Genomic DNA, 20,694 nt, shown 5'->3' with positions numbered 1-20,694 from the left:
TTGTTCCACATGAGCAAAGCATAAGGGCCCTCATGGTGAAGCAGACTTCCTCTCCAATACCCGATCCCATCCATGCTTGATTTATTGATGAGGATGTTATCGTTTTTCTTGTTGCCAGAGCGGATTCACACACATATCTTTTGTATTATTCATCTCTGCGTGATCATGTGTGTGAAAATTCACAGAATGGAGCTGCATGTGTCTATAAGTCTGACCTCATGTTAATGGCTGAGAAGACATGCATGATGATGATGATGATGTGTGTGTGTGTGTGTGTGTGTGTGTGAGACTACCTTCGGTCCCACCCTGTTTTGAAATGTGCCCTGAGGCTCATCCTTGTGGGAGATGCGTTTGGCCTAATGGCTGCATTCTTGGGACTAAATGGAGTGTACCTAATCCGCGTCATTGATACCCCCCACCACCACCACCACACACACACACACACACACACACACACACACACACACACACACACACACACACACACACACAGTCTGACATACTCATACAGAGCTCATGTCTTCCCTCAGGGTCCTCTGCGCAGGAAGCAGAATGGTGACCAGCGCTACAGACGGACCCTCTCTACAAAGATTTGCTCTTTAAAATGTCATTATGAATGTGATGCTTCGAAGTGTTAACGTCCTAATCAGAAATAGCTGTTGGCCATGAAGCCTTACTACTGCATTAAAAGTGTAGTTGAGCATCTCTGACATCATGCAGCTGGATTTGGCAAGGATAGCTGTGGAATTAGACACTGCTTTCCTATTTAAAAATGTTTTGTCCCTTTCTCGCCTCTTTGGCCCCAGACGCCAATTTTTCTTTTTCTTTTTTTTCAAGCTGACAGAAAACAGACATTTGGTCTGCAGGCGACATGAAGGTTTTAAAAACATCCTTTGAGTTGTTTGAAGGGTCAGCTACAGTCTGGAATCTGAGAAGAGCGTCTATAGCTGGGAGTTTGTGACACAGTCTCTTGTTTCTGTGATATAATCCCAGAGAATTCATTTCCTCTGTATGATGGTCATATCTAATCTGTACAGGATTGGACTCGGAGGGCAGAGAGGATGACTGAGCCAGGGCTGTTACCATGGTAACCTCAGGACCAGGGGTAATCATTGGACCAGGCGTCTGGTTTCAGGAAAAGTAGAGTGAGATGTTTTTGAAGGGTTTCTGTAGCTCAGTGAATGAGATTTTCCCCTCAGTTGAGCTGCCTTAACAGCTGTGGGGCTGAGTATTTTTCAATATTAGTGCTGATGAAACTTTACATTTTTTTTTTATACATTAAACCTTTTTTTCATTCATTGGGAAATACGCTTATTTGCTTTCTTGCTGAGAGTTAGAGGAGAATATCGATACCAGTTTCATGTCTGTGCGGTAAATATGAAGCTGCAGCCAGCAGCAGTTTAGCTTAGCTTAGCATAAAGATTGGAAGCCAAAGGTAACAAAATCTGCCTATCAGCAACTCCAAAGCTCACTAACTTACACTTTATATCTTGTTTGATTAATCCGAAGTAAAAATTATGGTTTTAAGGGGGGTTACATGCGGACTATTTCTTGGCTAGGCGCAGTGACTTCCTGACTTCCTGAACCCCCCCATAAAACCTCAACTTTTTTACTTCATATTTAACGGACAGATATGAGAGTGGTATTGATCTTTTCATCCGACACTCAGCAATATAGCAAATACGCGTTATTTCCCAAAATGCCGAACTATTCCTTTTCAAAAAAGAAGCCAAACTTATCAGACGTGAAACATTTAAAGAGCTGCAAAAGATCTTGGCAAAATTATAATTTAAATCATAAAGTGTCTTATTAAAGAATAAGTAAAGAAGAGTATGAATATGAGCATTTGATGCCAGAATTTGGAATTAGCACGTTTTCGATATTCAGGGTTACGTCATTTCATTTGATTGCAAAAAAGTTTTGAGGTTTGACACCCAGGCCTACTAATCTCAAAGTTCTTTTGTCTTCAGAGGACAACACATTTGAGAATACTGTGTATTTAAATGCCTCAAATTCCACTAATGCACAAGTATAGCTGTAAGAGTTCATTTCTGTGCATGAGGTTGTTTGGGGTGTGAGTGTGTAACTGTAACCAGCGCTGCTGATCTTGTTGAGGTAAGACCTTGATTTATGACCCTATTTGGAGTCATCTCTGCCATCTAGCCTCCAGGGTCAGAACAGAACACCATCTCTGCAACTGTCTCTTTTAGCACGTCACCCATTTCTCAATAATAGGACGCAGTGGAGCGTTCAGTGCCAGAGGTCTTCACTTAACAACACAATCACTTGGCCACAAAGAGAAGATGAGAATTGCTATCAGCTCCACGTTCAGCCACTAGCTCCATTCCTGTAGCCCTGAGACTGTAGTTGTTCAGGACATATTGGTTATAGAATTAACTTGACGTATCAGGGATGGATCATTTTCAGTTTTTCTCTGTGTTCTTTCAGTTGTATTTCGTCCCAGAAAGAGACACTCACTAAGGTGGAGCTTGGACAACAGCATTGGCCCCAGTCTAAGTAAAAAGGAGGAAGGAAAATGGAACAAAGGCAAATAATAAGAGAAAACCCTGCAGAACAGCGGGGACTTCATACTTTTGGCATCTTGCCACAATGTAATTTAATAATGCTGCAGACATATATATGCACTGATAACTTTTCATTTTGGAAAATGTGGCACTGAAAACGAGAGCTGAAACAATTAGTTTAGATAATCAGTTCATCTGTTTAGTCATTCTTTGACTAAACAGATGTCAGGTTTGAGCCTTTTTTAAATGTGAATATTTAATGCTTTTCTTGGTTTTGTATGAGAAAATAATCATTAGTATCAGCCCTATTGGCAGCATGTATATGTGTCACTTTTGGCCATCGTGTCCATGATGCCGTTTGCAGGACCTCATCAGTGTTGTTTTGGGGAGTTAGGCCCAGATTTTGGGATAGTGGTTAGGGATAGTTGCACCGAGCTGAGCTCTGAGGAACAGTGTCCACTTAAGCCATGTAAGTTGCCTACCTTGATGATGCAGTAAGAGCCTGTTATCTGCAGCTCTTCATCTAACATCTCACTGTGGGTGTTTCTGCTTGTACTAGTCCTCCCTGCAATATTTAAAATGGATCCGCTGACCAAATAATGTGCAAAAATGTGTCCACATCTTGTTGTGTAGACCTGTTTTTATTGATGAATAGCACCGCTAAGGAAAGCTCCTCTGACTCAGTGATGAACACCTTACATTTACTGTAGCTGTTTCACAATAAAAGCCTCCTGCTGGTTCGCCAGTGGAAAGCTTTTTAAGGAGAAGCAGCAGGGTGTGATGTTCAGGCCCGTGAAAACGCAGCAAAAGGCAAATGTAGGGCAACGCTTTGGAAGCTGTGTTTTGCTGAGTGGTGGGCTTTTGTTTGGCTTTTCTGATTCTGAAACAATTTGGTAAGCTTTGGTCTTTCAGTGTGTTGATTATTTCCCTCCATTTCTACTCAAAGGTAGTCTCATTCGGAGCACCACAGCCTCAGTACTCAGACCTGCACTGGACATTTGTCTCTTCTGCTTGTTTTTGTCCCCTCCCCTGTCTGCCCAGAGCGCTGCAGCAGCAGAGACAACAATACAGCTTGTCAAGGAGGCTTGTGGGTAATTTAGGCCGTCCTGCACGTTAGCCTCTCAGATTTCTCATTATTAAGTATGCAGTGCTCAGGCAGGCCAGAAACAGTGAAGTTTAAGAAGGGACGTGCTAATCTTTTGCTGGCCTGCATATTTAAACTGACCATCACAGGAAATGATTCATTTGGAGGAGGCAAATGCAACGCAGGGAGCTCTGTGGCTGAAAAAACTCTGAGGTGGAAGTGAAAATGACCACAGTGCCGTGTTTTCCCCTCGCCTCTTATCGTGTCATGTTTCACCAGAACTAAAAGAGGACCTTAAAGCATCTTCCTCTTTCCCTAATTGGAGACTCATTGGATTTCAGGGTAAGAGGGAGGTGCGCTAATGCGGCTGAGTGAAAACTGAGAACCAAGATAAACTTTTACTATTAAGAGAGAGAGTGGAAAAACAGGGAGCAAGATGATGTGAGCGGCTGCCAATGAATGTACAGCAGCAAAGCCCTTGCATTGTTATTGTGTCCAGCCTGGTTGAATTTGCTGAAATACACACAGTAGGTGGGGTTGAGGCAAACAATACAGGCTTTTCCTCAGAAAACAAATCAAAATGTCAAACGGACATTTTTTGGAAACTGTAGCACAAGTTAACCACGTACAGTAAGCAGTTGCCCTTAATGAAACACCTCACTTTCTTGCAACTGTGTTCGAAAAGTGGCCGCAGAAACCGGTTGTATATGTTGTCACCTTGTGTACAGAGCTGCTGCTGAGTCAGAGGTCACGGCTGAGATCTTTCCCACCTCAGCCTTCGAGTGAAGTGTTTACGAGCACGAGTTTACGAAGCGCTTGTCAGAGCTCAAACATCTGGTAAGGGCACATTCTTATTCTTGTCCAGTGGTGTCAGATTTGTTGGACGACCAGCGCTCCCCTCCCCCAAACATGAACTCTGCGTCAGGTTCGCTTAAGGCCCAGACAACAATAATACTAAACGTGGGGCTTAGAAATTCATACGCATTGAATGTATTGGACATGGGTCTTTCACCAAGTATATTTCACCTGTGAACTAGGGGAAATATTCACCCCAGCCCTTCAGAAGTAGTTAACTGATAGTTATTTGTATCTCTCTGGTCCCATCTTGCTCTGCAAAACATTTTACATCCAACTTGCTTAGTAAACTGCTCTTTAAATGAATTAAACTTCATTAACTCTGTATCTGGTGTTTCACTAAAGTCAGTGGTTTGCTAAGTGGGTCGACCTTGAGGATCTCAGACCTCCATCTTTGCTCTTCCTCCGTCTGTCCTTGCTGACCACTGAGAACATAAAGGTTCCTCTTCCCGTCACTTGAATGATGCCACTCCTTAACAACCGTGTTGCCATGGTTAGTCAACCCCCGGAGCCTCTTGTCGTCTTAACAAGGTCACGATGAGCTTTCATATCTGAACCTCCACATGCTTCATGTACTGTCTTCCCTTCTCTGTACGTCATGTACATCCATCCTGCCTACAGATTTTTATAGGATAATTATGTCTTTTGTCGTTATCAACAATTACCCTGAAGAGAAGAAAACCCATCAATCATCAACAACAATCAGTCAATTTGTCCTACTTGAAGTGTCTGTGTAGCTACAGCCAAGCATCCCTTATTCAGCTGTGCCATAGAAGAATTCTCAGCAATTACTTACTCGTCAATGCATTAAAGACCTGTACAGTCAAGTTTACTCTATAACAATGCAATCTTAGAAGAGCTCTGCCTCAAGCAGACATCACTCTCCAACCCTATTGCCAGACAGAACATTGATATTGGACAATTCTGCAAAACCACAGATTACCTTCAGTGACAACATTTTCAAAATGATTTGTTTGCAAGAATATCTGCACATTACTTACTTAATTTTTTTTCACCAGAATAATCCACTCTGTATCAATACTGCTTTCCAGGGAGTCATGCAAACAATAAAACAACAAGACAATCAAAACATAAAACAGTAAGTACAGTTTGCTAATCAAGTGTTCTGATGTCCGGATGTCAGTTTACATTTGAGCGTCTGTAGACTAGTTTATTTCCTTATAGACGTAGACCCGGCCAGCTGAGTCCAGATAGTGGCCTCCGGGAGATCCAGGTCCCACCTCTCCAGAGCCTTTGCTGCTGACATTGTGCAACCATTAGTGGCCGGTATTGAAGCCCACCTAAACAGTTCTGTTAGGTATGGGGGGACAATATATAAAATAATAAAATATGGATATGATATAATAAGGCTTTCCAATAAAAATGCGTCACAATGTGACGCACTGATTTAAATATCACTTTCAGTACAGTTACTTGGCAAATATGATATAGTTTAGGCTAGGGAAGGATTGTGGTCATGGCAAGTAAACTAAGGTTAACTTACGGTCAGGGTTAGACAACTAAAACACTTGATTTAGGTTAGGGAAAGATTGTAGGGTTTTGTTTAGAGAAAGCGACCATTAGTTGTTGGTCTGCAATGGGACATGGAGTCCGGTCTCGTATATGGAGCTCAGATGTTGTTTGAGCCCATCCACCTCCTTTGCTACATAAACCGCAAACTACTTCCTGAATTGGCATCTCTTTTATAATGGCGGTCTATGGGGAAAATCCTTTTTGGGCTGCAGAGAATTGTTTTGTTGCGGTATTGCAGTTGGCCACAGAGACAAATTGGCAGCGAGGCTGACTCGCTGTGCTGTTTCCAACTCTCTTAATCAATGTTTTCAGTGTTTACACCACTCTGATAGTTTAACGAGCTGAGAGGAATAAACTATAGCAGTTGAGGCAATACTTATTTATGGGATAAATTCAGTGTTGGTTTAGTCTCTTTAGAGGAATTGCTGTTGAAATTAAAAACATGAGTGATGGCAGTCTTATCCTTTTAAGGTTAAAACAATGATCAAAGAGAATAAAAGCCTGAGAAAGACAGTGAGGAAAAAGGGACTTGTGCTCCAACAGACGGCATGTCATTTTACATTCCAGTACTTCTGCAGAAAGTTTAAGAGCCACTGTCAAAGGCAGTGCCCCAAATGTGGGCACAAACATGCAATTCGACATCCCCTCTGCTGATTGTCAAATACCATCCCTTGTTTAAAAGACATGCCACTGGTAATTCTTGTGGCACCCTTGTTTTGCTTGTCTTTGCCTTTTTCTGTCTGTGCGGCGACCAGTGTCGTGTTTCAGGCCACTTTTATTGAAGTGCTGCAGACCTCTTCATCTTCTTTGGCTCAGTCCACAATGACTGCAACAGCTTTTATGTATTTTTGCACACACACACACACACACACACACACACACACACACACACTCACAATCAAACATATGCACAAATGCACTCATTAGCTGCTGACCTGTTTTGTCCAAAATGAGAACCAAAAGTGACAGCCCTGCAGAGAGTAAGTGGCCAAGTGTTCAGAGTAAACAATCACTCTACCTGTCGCACTCCTCTGTCCATGACTGTGTATGTCTAACACAAAAGCTTCTGCAAAACTGCATTCAGCAAACGTGACTGAAGCCTGTTGCGTGGGCAGCCAGGTTTTGCTTCTGCATGGAAGAGCGTAATCCCCTGTTCTCCATGCAAAAACATGCACGCATCCTGCCGGTCGTGACATGTTTGGTTCTTCCTGGTCCAGCGCTGTGAGGGCCATTACTAGGGCCAGACTTGCTTTGCTTTGATCTACCCAAAACGCCACGGCCTCACCATTCATTACAGCTCAGAAATTATGCATGGGGAACTGTCAGTCCGCAAGCATTACTCAGCCTGAGCCCCTTTGGGTATGATTGGAAAGCAGCGGAAAGGGAAAAAAGCAGTTTAAAATTAGGATAGCATCCTTAGCGGGCATTTAATTGGTCCTGGCATTTTACATCTTAGACCTTTTTATGGGCCGTCATAAGGAAGGCAGCTTAGAGTGAGTAATGTAGTATAAAATAAGCTTTGTTGTACTGTACATTCTAAAATATTTCCTGTCTTTCTATTTGCACTGAATTTGATGGAAATTGATCACATTGATGTCAAATAATTTAGCCTAACCTGCCCAGTCCTCGTGACATTTGGAGCTCTGCAGAGGAAATGAAAATCAGAGTATATCTCAGCATTGATTATTTGAAAATGAAAAATGTGGACATCTAATGCACAAAACAGAGGGGCTGATATTGATTGATCGTTCTCCTGCAGACACAAATCCCAGCATAGAACCTCGGGACCAACGGGAAACAGAGGCGGTGAAACTGGAGGATCAATGAGGATGATGGAGCCATTAGTGACACTATGACCCTGGCGAGGTTTGATTGGTTTTTGTAGCAGTATTTGGAAAGTAAAACTGTTGATGTTGGGTAACTGCGCAGTGGTTACGGGGAAGGCCGATGGCACGTCTGTGGTCGTTCCGTTGACATTTCAGATGCAGGCTTCCTCACTCATGTTGAAGCGGGCCTGTGCGTCTTTAAGCGTGTCTGTTGTTCCCGCCCGTCCTATTAAGTTCTACTCTTTCATTTTCCACAGTTCTGCGGTGTCCAGTAGTTACTCAGCAATGGCTCCTCTGGATATTGTCCAGCTCACTGCACCTTGAGAGCCAAAGCTGCGGGCAGATCATCTCTTATTCTGGTGCACAAGTCCTGGGCAAAGCTGCTTTAATGCAAACACACTCGGGGGTGTTTCTGTTGGCGTCGCTCAGGTTGTGGCTGAACTTGTCCTTGGCTCAGACTCACATCCACTTTTATTCTGCACAGTAACAGCAAGAGAAGAATTTTTTGCGTAATTGATACGAAATCTTGGTATAAGTTTCATATTTTGTCATATCAATTACAACATTTAGCCCTGCATCGAAATTTTAAGTAAGGATGTCACCCATGTTTTTGACAAAATTATTCAAGGTTATTGTTTTACATTTCCACATTTGTGGTTGCAGTTGTTGGTCCAGTAGACAAGGCATGATGGTTTTTAGCCATGCTAGGGGCGTCAGTTCACCACTTTGGTCCAGACTGAAATATCTCAACAGCTCTTAGTGGTATTGCCATGACATTTTGTACAGACATTCATTGTACCCAGAGGATGAATTGTAATAACTTTGGTGATCTCTTGACTTTTCATCAAGCACCACCAGGTTAACTTTAGTCATAAACCAAAGACCTGGACAGATTAAAGACCTGCAAAGCTAATGACATTTCCATCAGTCTCAGCTGTACTTTGTGTTGAGTGCTAATTAGCAAATGTTAGCATGCTAACACCCTGAACCAAGAGGGCGAACATGGTAAACTTTATACCTGCTTAACATCACCATGTTTGCATTGTCATTGTGAGCATGTTAGCATGCTGACATTAGCATTTAGCTCAAAGCACTGCTGTGCCTAATTAAAGCCTCAGAACTGCTAGTGTGGCTGTAGACCATTAGTCTTGTTAGCAACATGGCTCCTCTTTTGCATAAATATCTCTGACAGGAAACTAATTCAGAATGAATGTTTGTCCTCTGTGCAATAACTCTGATTAAAACAACTTCTATTGCTCCTACAATATGATTCAACAAATCAACAAGTACTGCTGAAACGCAAACACCTCTTTCAGCTGCTCTACTCTTCCTGCATAAAAAGAATAATTCATTGTCCCTCAACCCAATCAAAAACAGACTATCTGTCCGTCTCAGGCTCAGTTCCTGTTGGTCATGTGCAGGCTAAACCTCAGGCAGAAGGCCTGCAGGACACACCCCACCGCCCTGCAGTCGAGGTCGACATTTTCTCTCTGCTCACAGGCTCGGATCAATAACCACTCGCTGTTCATCACTTATAGAGTCATCTGTGTCTCCCAGGGGTTGGTTAGCTGCATCCTGAGAAAGAATGGAGCATAGAGACAAATAAAACTCGCTCTCTTGCGTATGTGCAGTGCAGTTCACTCACATTTATAAGCTGACATAAGAATTTATGATGCGCATAAAAGTATGAAAATCATTCCACGATTAAATTCACATGAATTTTATTCTGAATATAATAAGGTTTTGGCACTTAAGGGGTGGCAGTGACATTTTGGCCAAATCTCACTGTTTTATATAATTTGAAATGTTTTGTTGACCTCTTCTCAAAATAACAATATATATTTATATATTTATATCATAAATAAAATTATAGAAAAGGGCAAAAAAAGAAACAAAGCAAGTCCTTTGATGATTCATGTAAACATTTTGTAACTTTATATAGAGATATCTAGATACATCTTCAGCTCTGTAAAACCATATGAAGAACGTTTTTAAATAAGATATTTTGTTTTAAAATTAGGAAACTGTTACTCACACCTCTTTTGCTGACAACATGTGAAAAGTGTTGCTCAGAGTGACAAACTCTGAGAATTACCGTCCAATTCTGTTCCTTTCAGTTCTACGTAGGGTTTCATTGTCTTTCAACTCATTGTTTTGGTTTTAGGGCCCTCAAATGTTTTAGTTCATCGTTGCCATCAACGGTTGTGTGTTTACAGCTTATTCTGCTGTCCTTTTAATGACCAAAAAACACTATTAATGCTGCTTTAACTACTGCTGGATCTGCAGCTGGTTACATTGCTTAAAAAAAGAAGGATTTAAAAGGGAAAGAGAGATGGAAAAGAGATTCGGGAAATAGAAAAACACAATGAAAAACAACAGTTCCAGTCTCCTGTTAACCCCAAAGGGATCGGAAACAAAAACCTACTTCCACTATCTTGACTGAAGATAGTGTAGCAATGATTCAACACACTACACAAAAAACACAATAATATCACATTGGAGAGGATATAAGAAACACATGCCACTAATTGATTTCAATCAGCCTGTAACCACGGCAACAGAGATGCTCAGACAATGTCTGATTGTAGTGGGGAGGGGGTCTTCAATCAATACAGCTCCCCACAGTGGTGTTTTTCTGACATTGATGCTCCATTAGCGCGCGTGTGTGTGTGTGTGTGTGTGTGTGTGTGTGTGTGTGTGTGTGCGTGTTTGTGTGTTTGGACTCCGCTGTGCCAGGAGGAGAGCGCTGCAGGTCGAGGTGATGTCATCCCCCATTGGGGTATGTAATAGTGCAGAGGATGGGGAAGTGGCTCTGCATTATGTCTTTAACACACACACACACACACACACACACACACACACACACACACACACACACACACAGTATTGACCTTTTTAGGGGACCAGTGTAGGGTGTGCCCACGTGTGTGTTGACGGCATATAAAGACATAAATAGTAGTTTAAACATGCTTCTCCTCTGCCCTCTTGTCTTCTTTTCTTCCTCTTCCTCATGTATCCTTTCCTTGTTTCCTCTCCTCTCGTCTTCTCTCCTCTCCTCCTCTTATCTTCTCTCCTTTCTTGTTTCCTCTTCTCTCCTCTTGTCTCCCTTCCTTGTGTTCTCTCCTCGCCTCTTGTCTCCTTTCCTTGTTTCCTCTCCTCTTATCGCCTCACCTGTCCTGGTGTGACAGTGATCTGTTTTCTGGTTCTGGTTGCAATGGTTAAATAAAGGGATTTGAAAAACCAAACCTCTCCTTGTTTCCTCTCCTCTTCTCTCTTCTTGTCTTCTGTTCATCCTTTTCCTCACTCCTCTTCCTCACCTATCCTCTCTTTGTTTCTTCTCCTTTCCTCTTCTTCTCCTTTCTTTTCTCGCTTCTCCTCTCCTCCACAAATCGGGTCAAACAAAGATAAAGATGCAAAATAGGAGAAATCAGATGAGCAGAAGCACCATTGCAGTGAAGGAGAAACGTGACGTGAGGTGTGATGTAGGCTTTCAGTCAGTGTATTCATTTCATGATGACATATAGTTTATTTTGTTTACATGTCCACAGCACATGTTGATTTTCTCTAAAAGGTGTTGCTGAGTTACAGAGAACGATGGAAAAAAGTCAGGAAAAATCTGCAGACCTGAGGGTTTTTTTAGCATCTTTGTCAGTGCAGAAATTGCAACTTGCACATGCATTTTTTCCTTTGTGCATTCACACACACACACACACACACACACACACACACTCGCAGCACTGAATGACTCGGCACTCTGTGCACAAGTTTCTGGCAGATGTTTGTGTCTGTGTGGGCTCAGTTCCTGTGAGCTCTACTGGCCTGCTGGAATTCAGGAATTCACTCACACACACAAGGCATTTATTATTTAGCTTTTTTTAAAAAAAATATTTTAACCTTTAACTTTCCAGGGAAAGTTGCCTGAACACATTTTCTGTTTTAGTAACACTCTGTGTCACATTCACACTTAAGTAAATGCTGCAGTAGAAGGCCAGTCTTAAAGGCTCAGTGGGCCTTAAACCAACTAGGTAGTCCGACCACGTCTGAAAGCAAAAGTGTTTGTATCTGTTTCGAGGGGGGAAAAAGCCTTCATAGAGCCATCATAGTAAGGGACGAGATGCGATGAATCTTACAAATGGAGATAACACTTTAAGACAACCTCTCCTCAAAGATATTCATGGTGTTGCACTCTGCTGTACACCTGAAAAAGTAACCGATAAGTTAAAATCCTGCATGCTTTCTCGACTCAGCACACCTGGCCAATCGCTGCGGAAAGTGGGCGTGATTGTCAGTTTCGGAAAGTTACAAAAACTGTCGGACCCCCTCCCTTATTCCGACGTCAGAAAGGATTGGGGGGAGGGGGTTTCAGACGCTGTGCGACAAGTGCTTTGTTGCACACTGAGGCTCTTGGGCATCAGGAGCAGTTTTGAGGGAATGTTTATGTTGCCAAAGGGCACTTCAACTGTAGATAGGAGGGAAAAACTTTACCGATTTACTTCCTCCCCCCTCATTTTCCCACAGATGGTGTGGGGATTTTAAACGGCAACTTTGTGGTTGCCAAATTTCTGACCTTCAAAATGTCAGACTTTTCAGGAACCAAGAAAACAGCCAACTGCTTGTAGTATGATAAGAATGAATGTATACAACAGGTTTTAAAAAGTTTCATGAGCCCAAGAAGTCAGAGTTTTCTAAACCTACTGTATGTTTTTTTGTTATTTTTTTATTTATTCATAAAATCCAGGAATATGTCAGTGTTTACTGTGATTATATTTAAAAAACTGATATAATTCTTGTATACAAAAACAGATTAGACATAAATCCAGATGACAGTTGGGCTGCTAGGCTTTCATGATTCCAACTGCATGCAAATCACACACCTTTCTTAGTTTTGAATTCAGGGGAAATTAGTGAGATGTGTGAACACAAGGTGTGGCGCTCGTCTGAGCTGATGCTTCGTGTGTGTGCGCGTGTGCGTGTGTGTGTGTGTGTGTGTGTGTGTGGAGTAAGCTTCAGTACCTACTGTGGATCAGCAGTAGCCACTAGTCAGGAGTAAACCCATAGGGAGTTTAAAATATGCCTGTAATCCTTAAATGACCCTCTCTGATGAGTGATCAGGGTGGGAGTGAGTGTGTGTGTGGAGGTAGAAAAGAATTACTGTGTGTTGGTCACAGTTCAAAGTGTAATTTAACCATGTAGTTGTAGGTTTGGTGTTAATTGCTGTTATACTGGTGAGAAGTGACTGTGGGAGAGGAGGGGGTGTTACTGTTTACCAGCCAGAATCTGAAGACCTGCAAGACGAGTTGAGCTTCTCATCTGTATTTAATATCTTGGACGTGTGCCTGTTTCTGGAAGCTTTCTCCACGTTTATATGATCTAAAGACTCCCTGTCTCCCCTAATGCGTTTGTTGTAGAGAAGCAGTTATTTACTGCTGCTGTAAAATATCAGTTTTTATTCTCTGTCTGTGCCAAAGAGTGATCTGGAGATGTGGTAGTTTCAGAGAAATGAGAAACACACCTCTTCATCTCAGTTTGCTAGAGAGGCTGCAGTGTCTGTACACGACCAGTGGATAGAAAAGATGTCATAAAAGGCAAATCCAAGTCAAGCCTCAAGTCTTTTTTTTATTTAAGATCCCTTTTAATTTAAAGACATCCAGGAACCACTAAGCCACAAAAACTAAACTCAGGAACTAAACAAGGGACTAAGAGTCAGTTTTGCGCATTCACGTTTCCACTGTATCTAAAGAATGCATAGGCAACCGGTGCTTTCTTACTTTGTGAATGAAGCTGTGAATGAATGAATGAATGAAGTGAATGTTCACCACTGCAAATTCTCCCCTGATTTCCCGGGCCATCGGAAAGTGCTACACGTGGAACAGGGACTTTTATAGCAGAGGAACTAAATTTAGTGGAGTTGAGTTAACCGTGTTGCCATTACAACAAACGTGTTTAGGAATTTGCCTTGGTGAGCTCACCGACAGTACAGACAGGACAACATTCAACACAGCACACTGATAATAAAACCATAATGTACATAAGAACATATTAAAAATAGTGCAGTTAGTTCTGTTAGTCCTTAGTGACTGAAATGGTTCTTGAGCCGCTAACAAAAAGTTCCTGAGATGGAAGCAGGCTGTTAGAGTCCACGTCAAGTCTCCATAACGGGCCAGATTTAACAATATGGCTGCTGAACACATCACACCTGTTTTAGCCTCTTTACATTGGCTCCATGTTTGTTTTAGGATTGATTTTAAGATCTTATTGATTACTTTTTTTTAAGTTCATGGCCTGGCTCCAGATTATATTTTAGACCTTGTAATCCCTTATGAACCTTCACGTAGTATGAGATCTTCGGGCAGGGGTCTTCTGTCTGTTCCTGAGTCCAGGATGAAAACTAAGGGGGACAGAGCTTAAATATATACGAACTTGACTCACAAGTCAGCAAATACCATCTGTCAGGAGGGGAACTTTGTGTTTTCATTGAGACAAAATCATACATACAGTGAGCAATGTCCTAGTGAATGAATAAGTGAATCATTTCGGGCACAGCTTATGACTTTGAAAGACTCTTATTGTTTCTTAATAATGAGTCTGAGTCTGAAGTTAATAAAGACTCAGCTAATGTTTATCACATTTTATGCTTTTATCTGAACACAAAGCAAATAAATGCACTTAATAATATTCTAATGCAGCAACTAATGGACCTATGCAACCACAATGTAGACTTGCAGGCTTCATGGGAGAGACAGCAATACTGATTTCTGGGAAGTTGTAGTGGAGAATTAATTAATTACTTTTCAGATGATATTTCAGAACATCCAAAGCAACAAATGAATGTCCATCAATATTTACAGTATCCTTATTCTTGTGTTTGGTCGTACACAGTGGAGACAGCTGCCCGGCGCCATCTATTGTTTCTCCCTTTTTGTATTCTCCTGTCTAGAAACAATTAGTTGATAGACAGAAAATGAATGGGCAACTGTTGTGATAGTCGATGCCAAACATTTTCTGGTTTCAGCTTCTCAAATTTTCAGATGTTATGCTTTGTTGTATATGATAGTAAATATTTTTGAGTTTTTGACTGTTGGACAAAAAAAGAACCTGAAGACATCATATTTGGGCCTTAGGAAACTGTGATGGGCATTTTCTGTTATTTTCTGACCTTTCAGACAATAATCAATAATGAAAATAATCGGTAGTTGCAGCCCTACTTCTGTCTTCCAAACCCCCTTTCCTTTTTGTCGGACTCTTTGTCTTTAAATATTAATGTCTGTTTGGAAGGAGCTCTGTTTTCTAACAGTAGGACTTCCCCTCCACCTGAGTGACGGCTCTGAACCAGTCATGACTGGCACGCTCTCATTTAGACGTCCACTACTCTTTCAGTCGCTCTCCATTTTAAAAGCTCGAGCTCATTTCTCCACCACGTCAGCTTACGGCCTTATCTCAACACGCTGTGAGCACTTCACATTCGACCGTGTCAAAACAAGACGTAACAGACGTTCAGCTTCCTCCACCTTACCACCTCTTTTTCTTTGTCTTCTTTCCACAACTTTCTAATTCTTCTCGTCTCATCTTGTCTCCTCCCTTCCTCACTGTGCCTGACTTATATCACTTACCAGCTTCATCCATCATCATCAAAACTCCGTCAGCCATAGTTTTTCCGCTGTAAATGCTGAACATATAGTATTAAGGTCATGTCCATCCATTGTACTCAGCGTCTAGAGTGTCTAATAGCCGTCCAGTTCCTGCCTGAATGACCTCATCGCATGCAGCTGTTCGAGGAAATGCCAGAAAAGTTTTTTCATCTCCCCAAAAAATTTGGCGCCCAGCTTCATAGCTCCACACGTGATTTGTCAGATCCTTAGCTGGTATGTAACCTTGGCCCGGCACTCTGACCTTTGACCCCTAATGACCCAGATCCATCAGTCCCCACCCCAGATCCCTCAGACCATTCAACAGTTGCTTAGGCCAACTGAGAATTCTAATTTTATATATTTTGTATTTCTTACGACACATATTATCCCCTGGCTTAGCGTTATAATTAAAAATGTGTAACACACAGTTTATGCTTATTATTAGTATTTTTGATAGTGTCTGGTCTAGTGTGAAGAAATATAGGCAAGATAACAGTTGGTACTTACTCACTGAAACCCATACACACTCACACGCATACTGTACACTCTCTCCAGTGCTACTCTATCTGTATCTGTCATCCATGCTCATTGTGAAAGCAGCCTGTCTTTCTCCCCTGGCGGCTAACGTTTTAGCAGTGACACAAGGACATGACGACGACAGTCATAAGTCACTGTTTTCCAGCTTAATGACTGTCGCTGAGTAAGTCTGACAGCTGAGGTCAGCCAGCTACAGAGAACTGATGAAGACGAACCAACAGGAGAGCTGAATGAAGGCTAGAACAGCTGGTTTTAGTAACTGTATATTTATATAAAACCAAAAAAGCCAGCATGTGGAATGTGGCTATACAGAGCTTTTAGAAAATGATAACATAAGCTGGCTCAGACACAGGCAGGGCTGTGTGGCAGTAAGAAGACAGATCTCTGTCGCCTCTAACCCTCTCTGTGGTCATCCTGATTAAACGTAGAAAGGAACGAATCCAAAACAGGAGAAGAAACATAGCTTATGATCTGTGTTGCGCCATCCACTTTTATTTTCCTCCTCTGTCCAAGTATAAACTGCAGTTATGAGACAAGAAATGATGGTACAAATGCGTCGATTATGGTTATGTCTGAAAGCACTTCCTCATTCACTCATTCACTGCTCCCTATGTAGTAAGACTCTAGTTTACTCAGTGGTGAGCAGTAAATTGAGATTTCGGACATTTGTTAGAGCCCAATACACACAGTGCGTTTTGGTGAGTGACACTGAATGTAAACATAACTTTTGTTTATTTGCAAGAAAACTCCATAAGGCACCTTTAATTTACTGCTTGGTTGATGGTATGTATTTTACCCTTTTTACTTTTGCCCGTGTGGACTGTGGGTTGCTGTGTCTGTCCCATTACTTACCAGCTGTTGGCTGTAATGCACAACTGTGTTGTTTGCCAACTGAAAGAGCAGGAAGAAGAAGAAATGTTCCTGTTGTTTTGATGTTTTAATGTGGGCGGAGATCTCAACAATGGATGCAGGTCGTTCTCAGATTTAGCCAGCTTAGACGTAGTGTCAATTATCAGTTTGATTTTGTTTCTTTTTGTTAATCAATCAATCCAGTATATACATTGTTCATTTGTTTTGTACTTTATTTGCACAAGCACCACAAATACCCACCAGACAGCACAAATGGACCATGAATACTGACTGTATTTACATTTCTGCATAATAGACATGAAACTCTGACCTTTTACCCATTTGAACAGCTCATTAGTGTCCCAATGAGTGACTGCATCAGTCATGGGAGACATTGTTTTGAATCTTGTGTACTCTCTTTCATCTCTGTCAGTTTCTCAGCTCTGTCGTCTCTGCCTCTGCTCTGTCTTTCATCCCTTACAGTTCACCTCTTTGTTTCGTACAGACATCCAGCTGTCTATTTCCTCTCTGTCTGTCTCTGTTTGGTGGTGGTGGGCTGCTGCAGACTACTGTAGGTGGTCAGGATTACTCCAGACAGCAGGAGGGAGAGGAGGGTCTGTCTGGGGTGCTCAAAGGAGGACTGGCTGGCTCGTCTCTCTCTCTTTCTCTAGCTATCTAGCATATGCACTTAGCTGAGCGAGCCATTGAATAAAATGTTATCCGGCAAAAAAGAGAAGAGATGATTTAAATAAGAGTAGGATTCAATTTAGAGAACCTGAAATGGCAGCGGTACCTGTTTTTATTGAAATAATAACCTCCGTTTAGTCAGAAATTGTGTAGATTTGTTTGTTGTTTAAGGAAATTTCATTTGAAATGAGAATTGATTTGAAAGAGAAAGAAGGAAATGTAGTAATTCAAAAATGTGATTTATGTGTTTGTATGTGTTGATAGTGAATATCCAGAACATAGTCAGAGAGAAAGAAACAGAAACAGCATGAGAGAGGTGAAGCCAGATAGAAAACCGGCAAAAAATGGGGGGGGGGGGAGAAAGTAGGGAGAGATGATGAAGTGCACTGACTCAGAAAAGTAAGATTATTGACAGAAGTTGGATCCAGACAGCGGGCGAGGGGGCGACTGGCAGGGATCAGCCAGGCCCTCACGGTGGTGGTCTTGGTTTTGACCTACATTTAAATTGAGTTCTTGTTTTTACATTTTGGGATACTTTAGTGATCCATCCTCTTGTGGCTTCATGCACAGTGATACTGATTCATTTGTAAGCTTGAAATACATACTACATATAGTCTGGTGTTGGCATTTTGTATTTCCATTATTGGAGACTGGTGTCCAGCAGAACATTCATTTCCTGACGATGGTCAGAGTCATAGTTTCCTAGTAATATTCCTCTAGACAAATAATAATAATTGAAGAAAGAAAACACTGGCAGTGATGCCAGAAACGAGCATGTCAGAGTGGGACCATTACTCCCTGTCATGTGACTAACTGAGTATTTATATATTTTGTCTGTTATTCAGTTTTAGTTGCAACATGTTGGAAGATGTACTATGTTCACTTAGTTTTGAAACAAAATGCTTTATAATTGTTTTGTGATATAAGAGAACCAAATTAAATTTGCAGAATTTTAAAGAATTTCATCCAAAAAACAGGATTATATATACCTACTCTATTAAAATTTATGTTTGGAACACTTGCTGCAAAAATTACTGACTCATCTGAATAATAAGCTTGTAAAATAGTTACTTATACTGAATTTCAGTCTGGTTAGGCAGTATTTTAATATTGTAATTTAAAGTAAAAGCAAATCATTATCTTTTTTTTCAACATCATATTTGAAGCTTTGTAGTGTGAAACTGGATTGTGTGTGAGTGTGTGTGTGTGTGTGTGTGTAAAATGAGAGAGAGGGAGAATGGAGTGCTGTGTTCACTATCAACAGGGAAGTGGTGAATTACACCATTGTGCTCTCATTACAGCCACTTTTGTGTGGAAGGTGGCAGCTGTTAATCTTGGCACACGGCTAGAGCCCTTGGATTATCACATGAGTACACACACACACACACACACACACACAGACACACACGCACACAGGGTATGTGGCTCTGATAAACTGGCCAGTAGCTTTTAAATTCATGAAGCAGCCACTGTTCCTCATTGTTTTGAATAGCTATCAGTTCTTGTCTCTGTCTTTGACTCGTCTCATGCTCCTTTTTTGTGGCATTTGTGATAGTAGTTTCCCTTTACGATCCATAACAGAAAGCCTATTGAGTCGGCCTACTCTGTCATGGGACAGATGAAATCGCCGTGACTTTACTGACCCTGTTGTGACTCAATGTACTGGAAATGCCTGAGGCTGTGAGGACATGAAGTGATGTCTGAAACCACAAATTTCTCCTTTGAGCCCTTGTTCTGTTGCTTTGCTGCCATGTTTAACCGCTTCCATCTCCTCTTTCTCTCTCTGTCCTCCTCCAGTTGGGATGTCCTGATTCAGTCCTCCAGGCCTAGAGAACGGTGTGCTGATGGGACCTGCTGCGCCACCATGAACTTACAAGATGGCGGCTGCAGCTATGCCAGCAGCGCCAACATGGCCACCGCTAGTGGCAGCATGCGGCGGCGCCTGGAGGACCAGGAGTTCACCCTGCGTGTCTACCCGGGCGCCCTGGCTGAGGGCACCATCTACTGCCCCGTCACCGCCCGCAAGAACACCACAGCTGCTGAAGCTATCGAGTGCCTCATCGAACGGTTGCACCTGGAGCGTACCAAATGCTACGTGTTAGCTGAGGTGAAGGAGTTCGGCGGGGAGGAATGGATCCTGAACCCCGGTGACTGCCCTGTTCAGCGGATGATGCTGTGGCCGCGAAGCGCCCTGGAGAACCGCAGCGGCCTGGGCAGTGGCGATGACTACCGCTTCCTCCTGCGGGAGAAGAATCTGGACGGATCTATTCATTATGGCGGCAGCCTGCAAATGTGGCTGCGGGTGACTGAGGAGCGTCGGCGCATGGTGGAACGGGGTTTCCTCCCCCAGCCTGCAGGGAGTGACCCTCCGTCCGACCTCTGCGCTCTTCCAGAGCTAACAGAGCGTGCCATTTTGGAAAGCCTTCGTGCACGTTTCCGCCAGGAGAAGATCTACACTTACATTGGGAGTATTCTTATTGTGATTAACCCCTTCCAGTTCCTGCCAATCTACAATCCTAAATATGTCAAATTGTACGACAACCACAGACTGGGCAAGCTGGAGCCCCACATTTATGCTGTGGCGGATGTGGCGTATCACGCCATGCTACAGCGACGGAAGAACCAGTGCATAGTCATTTCTGGTGAGAGCGGGTCTGGGAAAACCCAGAGCACCAACTTCCTCATTCACCACCTGACTGCACTCAGCCAGAAGGGATTCGCCAGCGGGGTGGAGCAGATCATCCTGGGAGCGGGGCCTGTGTTGGAGGTAAGGAACTCACTTGACAACACAAGCAGTATCGAACAAATGTTACAGAAGATATGGTTCTGCTCATGTTTGTCGGTTTGTCAGCAAGATGCCTTAAAATCTTAACAATAGATTTTCACGAAATCTGGTTCTGACCAAAGAACAGATAATTAGATTTTGGTGGCAATATCACCAAATCTTTGGAGAATGGTGATAGGAATGATATCTGATGATGAACCTTTCAGTGTTGTTGTATGTATTTGTGCTTTGAGTGCATTGTACCTGACTGTCTGGCATGACTGAAAGACCACCTCAGCTGAATCTAATTGCTCTTTTCCACTGCACGAACTTTCTCAGAAACCCACAAAGCTTTTTATGAACTCAGGAACTTTACCTGCAGAAACGCTTGTGTTTAAATTTAGTT

The 20,694-nt window shown here is 42.3% G+C and overlaps 1 protein-coding gene across 15 annotated transcripts in view; it reads left to right on the top strand.

Annotated features, from left to right (window-relative positions):
* The window catches only part of LOC122874628 (unconventional myosin-IXAa-like), a 148,058-nt gene that overhangs the window by 14,205 nt on the left and 113,159 nt on the right, over positions 1–20,694 (top strand). For all 15 annotated transcript variants that reach the window (XM_044192737.1, XM_044192738.1, XM_044192746.1 and 12 more), the window contains exons 2-3: positions 7,757–7,863; positions 19,322–20,291. In XM_044192737.1, the coding sequence (XP_044048672.1) occupies positions 7,850–7,863; positions 19,322–20,291 (984 nt within the window). In that variant the 5' untranslated portion in view covers positions 7,757–7,849. The remainder of the gene's footprint in view (positions 1–7,756; positions 7,864–19,321; positions 20,292–20,694) is intronic.

The sequence above is a fragment of the Siniperca chuatsi genome, linkage group LG4 (genome assembly GCF_020085105.1).
Source record: "Siniperca chuatsi isolate FFG_IHB_CAS linkage group LG4, ASM2008510v1, whole genome shotgun sequence".
Classification (NCBI taxonomy): domain Eukaryota; kingdom Metazoa; phylum Chordata; class Actinopteri; order Centrarchiformes; family Sinipercidae; genus Siniperca; species Siniperca chuatsi.
The sequence above is the reverse complement of the archived record's forward strand: the minus strand, read 5'-3'. Positions and strand labels throughout refer to the sequence as shown.